The sequence below is a fragment of the Herpailurus yagouaroundi genome, unplaced genomic scaffold, assembly GCF_014898765.1.
Source record: "Herpailurus yagouaroundi ecotype Mexico unplaced genomic scaffold, PumYag 29, whole genome shotgun sequence".
Lineage (NCBI taxonomy): Eukaryota > Metazoa > Chordata > Mammalia > Carnivora > Felidae > Herpailurus > Herpailurus yagouaroundi.
This window is the reverse complement of record NW_024412377.1, coordinates 50,478,089-50,486,700: the sequence shown is the minus strand read 5'-3', so window position 1 is coordinate 50,486,700 and position 8,612 is coordinate 50,478,089. Positions and strand designations below refer to the sequence as shown.

The 8,612-nt window shown below is 36.8% G+C and overlaps 1 protein-coding gene and 1 non-coding gene across 2 annotated transcripts in view; both read left to right on the top strand.

Moving 5' to 3' along the window:
- RNF145 (ring finger protein 145) overlaps window positions 1–8,612 on the top strand; it is a 57,960-nt gene that overhangs the window by 10,374 nt on the left and 38,974 nt on the right. Inside the window, exon 3 of the mRNA XM_040443459.1 lies at window positions 4,051–4,159. Coding sequence (XP_040299393.1) covers window positions 4,051–4,159 — 109 coding nt within the window. The remainder of the gene's footprint in view (window positions 1–4,050; window positions 4,160–8,612) is intronic.
- TRNAL-UAG (transfer RNA leucine (anticodon UAG)) lies at window positions 4,383–4,467 on the top strand. Its single transcript has one exon. It is a non-coding gene; the product is annotated as a tRNA-Leu (tRNA).

Below are 8,612 nucleotides of genomic sequence, written 5' to 3'. Positions count from 1 at the left end.
GAGAGAGAATGAATGAGCTGGGGAGGGGTAGAGATTGAAGGGGACAGAGGATCCGAAGCGAGCTCTGTGCTGACAGCAGAGAGTCCAGTGTGGGGCTTGAACTTGTGAACTGTGAGATCACGACCTGAGCCGAAGTGGGGCGCTTAACCAACTGAGCCACCCAGACACCCCTATTGTTTTTTCTTTTAGAACTTAGAATTTTGACTCAATTAGAAAAGGCTTCTCTATCATATTTTACTCCATTATTCTTATTTCATTTTTTACATTTACATCTTTGCTCCACTTAGGATTTATCTGCATGTACAGTGTGTTGTAGGTATAATTTTTTCCCCTAGATAACTATCTGGTGGTTTCCATGTATTTATGAAACAGTTCATCTTTTCCTGGCTAATCATTATATACTAAGTTCTCCCATATATTTGGTTCCATTTCTGATATTTATTCCTGTTTTTTAAGTGTGTGGTCATAATAAATATTTAGACTATGTTGTACTGTCTAGACTTAGTCCTTTCATTGTTTTTTATTTATCCCTCAGAGTTTTTCTGATATTGTTGGCTATACGAACTTTAGATACTTAGTTTAAGTTAAGATGAAGAGGTAGCTTAAAAATGTTAACTCTTCTCTATGTATGAACACAGAAAGCCTCCCTATGTTCCAGGTTTCTTTTGAGTCCTGGAGTGTTTTAAAGTTTTTATTATATAGGTCTTGGGCATTTATTGTTCAGTTCATTCCTAGGTATTTTGTCTCTTTTATTGATATTGTGACCCCCCTTTTATATCCTTTAATTATTATTAAGAGCTTAAACTTAAAAATCAAGGTAGGGAATGGTAAAGTTCATGTTTATGGAATATAATTGTACCTTCAAATTGAGAAGCTTTCCAGGGTGGGTTTTGTCTGAGAATAGCAAAAAGAAGTGATTGTCTAAATATAATTGGAATGCTAATTATAGAACTGTTTTGCTTGGGGCGCCTGGGTGGCGCAGTCGGTTAAGCGTCCGACTTCAGCCAGGTCACGATCTCACAGTCCGTGAGTTCGAGCCCCGCGTCAGGCTCTGGGCTGATGGCTCGGAGCCTGGAGCCTGTTTCCAATTCTGTGTCTCCCTCTCTCTCTGCCCCTCCCCCGTTCATGCTCTGTCTCTCTCTGTCCCAAAAATAAATAAACGTTGAAAAAAAAATTAAAAAAAAAAAAGACTTCTTTAAATATGTTTCTCATAGGTGACCCTGCCAACTCCATACCAAAGCTGCCGATTTATTCTAGGTCCTCATTTTTCCCCTCACTACTAAAATAACCTTTAAATAGCAGAAATCCCTGCATTTTGTTAGGAACATTCATTAATGTTATTTTAGGTAGGTCATCATTTTTCAATGCTGCATGTCTTGCATTTTAATTATAAATTATTGTTGGGTTATCTTCATCATCATCAGTTGAGTTTGTTGTGATAGTTTAGAGTGAATAGTGATGCATATTTGCATGGGCAATAGTTTTGGCTTGTATTTTTCAAATAATTAGATTATATACATGTTATAATTTAGATAAATTACTCATACTGTTCTTGCTTTAGCAGTATTCATAATTGCTTAAGATTCTTGTGTGACATTTTTTTGTTATCACTGAGTTATTTTTCCACTGCAGTGTGAAAAAGGAGGGGGATAATTGGGCCATAGGGTTTTTGTTGTTTTGTTTTTTGTTTTCTTACCTCACTTAAAAGTGTATCTAAAGGATTTGAGAACTGTTGGCCCAGTCTAAACTCTTTATTAGTGTATACAAGGCTTTATATTGAAGTGTTAGCCACCAGTTCTATCAGCATCATCTCCTAGTACTTTTTTATTTACACCAAATTTTAGTCTAGCCTACAGAGTTTATGGTCTCCTGAAAACATCCTTTTTTTTTTTTTTTTATGGTTTTCATGCCTGCTATTCTCTTTTCCTAAAATGTTTTTCTTTTTCTTAGCCTGATAAATTCACTGTTCTCAGTCCAGGTCAAGCTTAATCACTTAATAATAGCCCTTCTAATATTTGTATATTACAGCACCAATATTGTATCATACTTTTGTCCATGTTTTTTCACTAGACTATGATTACTTTATTGTTTGGATCTTTCATGTCTAGAAATGCATATGGTTCACACTTTATATGTAATAATTGGTTGAGTGGATAATAGAATGAATAAAATCAGTATGTTTAGTCTAGAGGATTTGACAGCTATTTTATGAGATGTGCACAAAAAGGGAAAGATAGGAATATCTGGAAAGGAAAATGATAGTTCATTAAAAGAGAACTTATGGAGAGTTTTCATGCAGTAGATTGAATAGAAAATCCTCAGTCACAAACACTAAACATGCTTGCTAAATATAATAAACATCATTTTTAAATACCTCTAAAGTCCTTTGAGATAGGGATTAAAAAATAAATTGGGGAAATTATTTTAAGAAATTAAAAGTTAGTAGAAATACTTCTGTCTAGTTTCTGCTGGATTGTTCTTAAAGTTAGGATATGTGGGAAATCTGAATTCTACCTCTTTAGTCCCTAGCATAGTGCTCCTGTCTCCTTAGCTTTAAGCATGAGAGGTGCATTGGGTACTAAGAAGGGTTATCTGTACCGTAATAAGACTCGCTAATAAATGGAAAATAGTTATGGAAGAGTAGACAAGAACCAGATATTGCAAGACCTAGACTGTCAGACTGAGAAGTTAAGAACTTTTGAAGGTTTTTAAGCAAGAGATTTGTCTAGATGAAGGTGATGGTTTTGTACTGAAGTGTAGGATCAATGAGGATGGAAAGAGACTGAAAGAAGAATAGCTATTAGTATGCTATTATATTGAGAGTGGACTGGGATATGGGGCATAGGGACTGGAAAGGAAGGGTGACATGAGACACTTCACTGGGAAAGACTCAGCAGGACTTGGTGATGACGGAAAGATGACTCAGGTTTGAGTCCGAGTGAATGGGATTTAGGGGAGAAAGAGGGTGAGCCAGCCTGTTGAGGGAGGAGGATGGGTGCTCAGTTTGTACTTGTATATGAGAACATTTAAGTGGATTATATCCCAGGCATTGTGAGATATGATATATCTGCTTAGAATAAGAAATGATTGCTTTTTTTTTTTTTTTGGCATATGCAGTAGGTAGGTTCTCAGTAACTTTGTTGATAACATACATTTAGAATGGTATATTTGAAGCAGCAACATAAATTGCTTGAGCTAAATACTTTGTAGGGGAAAAAGCAGTTTAGGGACTAAATTTCCTTTGTTCATTTGAGGGGGTAAAAAGCAGCGGGGGAATTTGGAGGTTATAAGGAAATCCATGCCATAGAGCCAGTTTTGAGGGTGGTTGCCGGGACAAGGATAAGCAGGGTGTTTTAGGTTTGACAAGTAGGCAGTTGTTGACTTCTGAGTTTTTTTTTAGAGTAGAAGGGCAAAGAAGATTCACAGAGCATTTATAGATTGTAGACGATTAAGAGGAAATAATGGAGTGTTAGAGAATGGAGGCATTAGTACAGATAGTTTACAACATTTGTCAGTGGAATGAGAAAAATAGATAATATCGTGAAGAGAAGTTTCTCAAGATTGGAAGAAGAGCCCTGTATGTCCTTTGAAGAGAAAAGTGAACACTGGTGTTAGGGGGATGATTGAAGATGTAGGAGATTAAGAATTAGAAAAATAAGATCTTGAGTCAAGTGGAAGAGGCAGCTTTAGAGAGGGACATTAAGCAGTGTTTCCTCTGGGATGAGAGGATGAGAGAATTGGTGTAGAACAAGTAAGTTGACATCAAGGAAAGGTAGATAATGAGAGGAGTGCTGTTGTACCTTTGTGTGGTATACTTGATTGTAAAGCAGAGAAGGCTACAAAAAAAGTGAAAAATGCTTTGTTTTCAACAAAAAGTCCATAGTGATTTTTACTGTATTAAACTTACTTTGGTATGAAGTAAAAAACCTGAAAGTTGTTGAAACTTAATTGGAAAGTAATTGACTTCAGGTTCTTTTTATTAGTATAATTAATTGGAAGACTAAATTAGAATTATATTTTATTTATAATCTTTCTTTATTTCTACTACAGGTTATATTTTAAGTGTTGTGCTACTAACCTTGCCCAGACAGCATCTGGTTCAGCTTTACCTGTATTTTTTGACTGCCCTGCTCCTCTATGCTGGCCATCAAATCTCCAGGTAAGAATGTGACCTTGTTTTTGAAATGTATGACCAAATATGGTTTTTCATTACCAATAAAATATTTTTCATGAACACTGTTAATAAACTGAGGCTTTGCTAAGTTCCAGAACAGGGTTTTTAATATTTGTTTTTTAAGTAAATATAATTTTATAGAAATAATAGCTGGGGTTATGCCTCAAATTTTATTTCTGCGTTTAAAAACAACCTTAATATGAGGGTTGCCTGGGTGGCTCAGTCGGTTGAGTGTCTGACTTAGGCTCAGGTCATGATCTCATGGTTCATGGGTTCGAGCCCCACGTCGGGCTCTGTGCTGACATCTCAGAGACTGGAGCCTGCCTCAGATTCTGTGTCTCCCTCTCTCTCTGCCCCTCCCCTGTTCGTGCTTTGTCTCTCTCTCAGAAATAAACAAACATTAAGAAAAATTTAAAAAAAAAAACAATCAATATGAAATGGACCTTAAGATTATGTTTACAGAGATACTCATGAGCTTTTCTATATCACAAGACAAGAATTTCCAAAGATAGGCTGTAGAATATTTTAACAATTATAGACTTGATTATTTTCATCATTTTAGGGAATCAAGTTTATGATGCAGGAGAATCGGCATGAGATGCGACCACCTATATAGTGGATGATTTGTATAAATTATCTGATGAGGTTCATGGTATAGCTCAGAACTTCTTCATCTTTAGCAATATTGTGTTTGTCTGGGTCTGCTAGTCCTAAATTTTAAGACTCTGGTCTGCCGATGAAAATGAACTTCCTACTTTGGAATGGAATGTTAAAACACAGGTGAACCAAAAGCCACACAGTAAATGTAATGGTGGGGGTATAAATAAATTTGGAGGGTATGATTTCTTTTGTTATGATTGAAATGTATAACCAAAATTAAATATACTCCCAATCCTAAGAAGAGGGACAGTTACTTTGCATATATAATAAGAAGTAGTTGTCTAGAAGTCTGAAAAGCAGATTTTGGTGTTAGCTTGAAAATTAATCTTAGAAATAGCATTTTTATATTACTAGAATTGAATGGTTGACTTGGAAACTTTTTTACTCTCATAAAATAATACTGTTCATTGGAGATGAGTTTTGGGAAATACAGAAAATTTAAAGGTAGTAACAATTACGTACTGTAATCATACCACCCAGAGATAAACCTGTTAAAATCTGGCATTTCCTTCCAATTTTCTTAATACCTTCTAGTTTTTACCACTTTTGTGGATATGAAAAGAATGAAAATAGCAATAGTCCTGGACTCTTGGCCCCTCTTGTTGAAGCAGGACTTTTATCCTCCTTAAAATTTCATCTGGTTATTTCTCAAAGGACCCAAAGCGTTTTGCAGAAACTCCATCTTCTCACATTTCTCTCCTCAGTTCCTGTCTGGTCAGTTTTCTCTGGTACCTGGAAGGTGATGTTTTACTCTCTAACTGCCATTATCCTTGCCCAGGGTATGTCCTTGGATGTCAGTTACAAAACTGGACCTATTGGAGTAGTACTGCATTTCTTGTAATCCTAACAGTGGTTCAAGTTGAGCTGTGTTTTACTCCTAAAGTGAAGACATGAGTTTTCTAATTTTGTGTCACACAAGTATGTCCCTGTGTCTTGGACTCCTTCATGGGCACATGAATTAGATTCGTAGCATCTTTATTCACATAGCCAAGAAGAGGAGTCCAGTGGCCAGTACCAACACAGACAACAGAATGTACTTCCAATCCATTACCACCAGCCCCAAACCCTGACACAGTCTGTTCCTGTGGCCTTACCCAGGACATCTCTGAATCTGAGCTCAAGTTCAAGGTAGAGACACCTCTCTATCTTTATTCCCTTTTTTTTTTCTTCCTGGAGAGAGAAAGAGGGCACAAGTGAGCGAGGGGCAGAGAGAGAATCCCACAAGAGGGAGAGAGAGAGAGAGAGAAGAGGGGCTCACCTGAAGCAGGGCTTGTGCTCACCTGATGCAGGACTTGTGCTCGCTCACCTGATGCAGGGCTTGAGCTCAGGTGATGTGGGACTCAAATACACAAACCTTGAGATCATGATCTGAGCCGAAGTCAGATGCTTAATGGCTGACCCACTCAGGTGCCCTGTCTTTATTCATTTTTAAGCAAAAATTGTGTCTGTAGAGTTTTCTAAGTCATCATTTTCGTGTACAGATGAGTGCCTGGCCGTCTAAGAGTGCTGCATTTTTTAGATAAGTGGACAGGTGATTGGGGCGTTTCAAATTCCATGTTCTTTATTTACTACTCTATAACCTCAGTGTCACCAGAAAGATAGGTCTCCGTTTTCTTACCTGTAAAATGTTGATAATATCTTACGGGGCTATCGTAAAGGTTCAGTAAGGTAAGGCATTTAAAGCTCTTAGCATGATTTCTGACATACAAGTGTTCCGTGAATTTTTTTTTTTTTTAAAGTTTTTTATTTTAATTCCGGTATAGTTAACATCAGTGTTATGTTAGTTTTAGGTGTACAATATAGTGATTCAACAATTCTATACAGTACTCCGTGCTCATCATAAGTGTACTCTTAATCCCCTTCACCTATTTCACATCTCCCCCCACCCACCTCCTCTCTGGTAACCATCAGTTCTCTGTAGTTAAGAGTCTGTTTCTTGGTTTGGCTCTCTCTTTTTTTCCCTTTGTTCATTTGTTTTCTTAAATTCCACATATGAATGAAATCATATGGTATCTGTCTTTCTCTGACTTATACTCTCTAGCATTATACTCTCTAGCTCCATCCATCTTGTTGCAAATGGCAAGACCATTCTTTTTTTTATGGCTGAATAATATTCCATTGTGTATGTATATACCACATCTTCTTTATCCATTCATCTGTGACACTTGGGCTGCTTCCATAATTTGGCTGTTGTGAATAATGCTGCAGTAAACATAGGGGTGCATATATCCTTTCGAATTAGGGTTTTTGTATTCTTTGGGTAAATACCCAGTAGTGGGATTACTGGGTTGTAGGGTAGGTCTATGTTTTTTTAATGTTTGTTTATTTTTGAGAGATAGGGAAGGAGTGCGAGTGGGGGAGGGGTAGAGAGAGAAGGAGATACAGAATCTGAAGCAAGCTCCAGGCTCTGAGCTGTCAGCACAGAGTTCGGTGCAAGGCTGAAACCTACACACACGAGATCATAACCTGAGCCGAAGTCAGAAGCTTGACCCACTGAACCACCCAGGCGCCCCAAGGTAGTTCTATTTTTAACTTTTTTGGGGTTTTTTTGTTTGTTTGTTTGAAGAACTGATCTTTTTTTTTGTAATTTATGAAGAATTATGTCCTAGATATCCAATTAGTGTATCAACTACAGGATCTTTCAGATTCATCAGTTGGAGTAAGATCCCAGTTGCCTAAAGTTTCTGAATTATGAACTACTTTTTTTTTTTTTTTTTTTAATTCTCAAGTTAGTTAACGTACAGTGTAGTCTTGGCTTCAGGTGTAGAACCCAGTGATTCATTTTGTACATATGACACCCAGTGCTCATCCTAAAAAGTGTCATCCTTAATTCCCGTCATCCATTTAACCCACCCCCGACACCCCTACCCCCATTAACCCTCAATTTGTTCTCTGTATTTGAGTCTCTTATGATTTGCCTCCCTCTGTTTTAATCTTATTTTTCCTCCCCTTCCCCTATGTTCATCTCAGATTCCACATATGAAAGAATTTCTCAGATTCCGCATATGAAAGAAACCATATGAGATCTGTCTTTCTCTGACTTATTTCGCTTAGCATATCCTCCACTTCCATCTCGTTGTTGCAGATGGCAAGATTTCATTCTTTTTCATCGCTGTGTATTATTCCATTGTATATATAAACCACATCTTTATCCATTCATCAATTGATGGAGATTTGAGCTTTTTCCATAATTTGGCTATTGTTGATAGCACTGCTATAAACATTGGAGTGCATGTGCCCCTTCGAATCAGCATTTTTGTATCCTTTGGATAAATTCCTAGTAGTGCATTTTGTGAACACTTGATGTTTCTTGTGTTTTTGATTTTAGACATTCTGACAGGTGTGAAGTGATACCTCACTGTAGTTTTGATTTGCATTTCCCTTCTGGTGAGTTATGTTGAGCATCTTTCCATTTGTCTGTTGGCCATCTGGATGTCTTCTTTGGAGAAATGACTATTCATGTCTTCTGACCATTTTTTAATTGGATTATTTGTTTTTTGGGTGTAGTGCTTAGTGAATTTTAACTAACATTCTTGTGTCTTGTTTTTATTATGCAGCCATGTTTTATGAGCATTTTCCTGTGTGTCATTCTTTAAAAAAAGACTTTTCAAATCTGTATTATGATATAGCTATATAATGATAGCCTTTTAGGTTGATGTGATTTCTTTGATTAATCATCAAAATCCTAAAGTTGAAGGTAGAGCTATATTAGTTATAATTCTGGGTGAGAAAACAATGATACTATCCTTTCCCTCATGCTTTTTTGGTTTCCATGTGG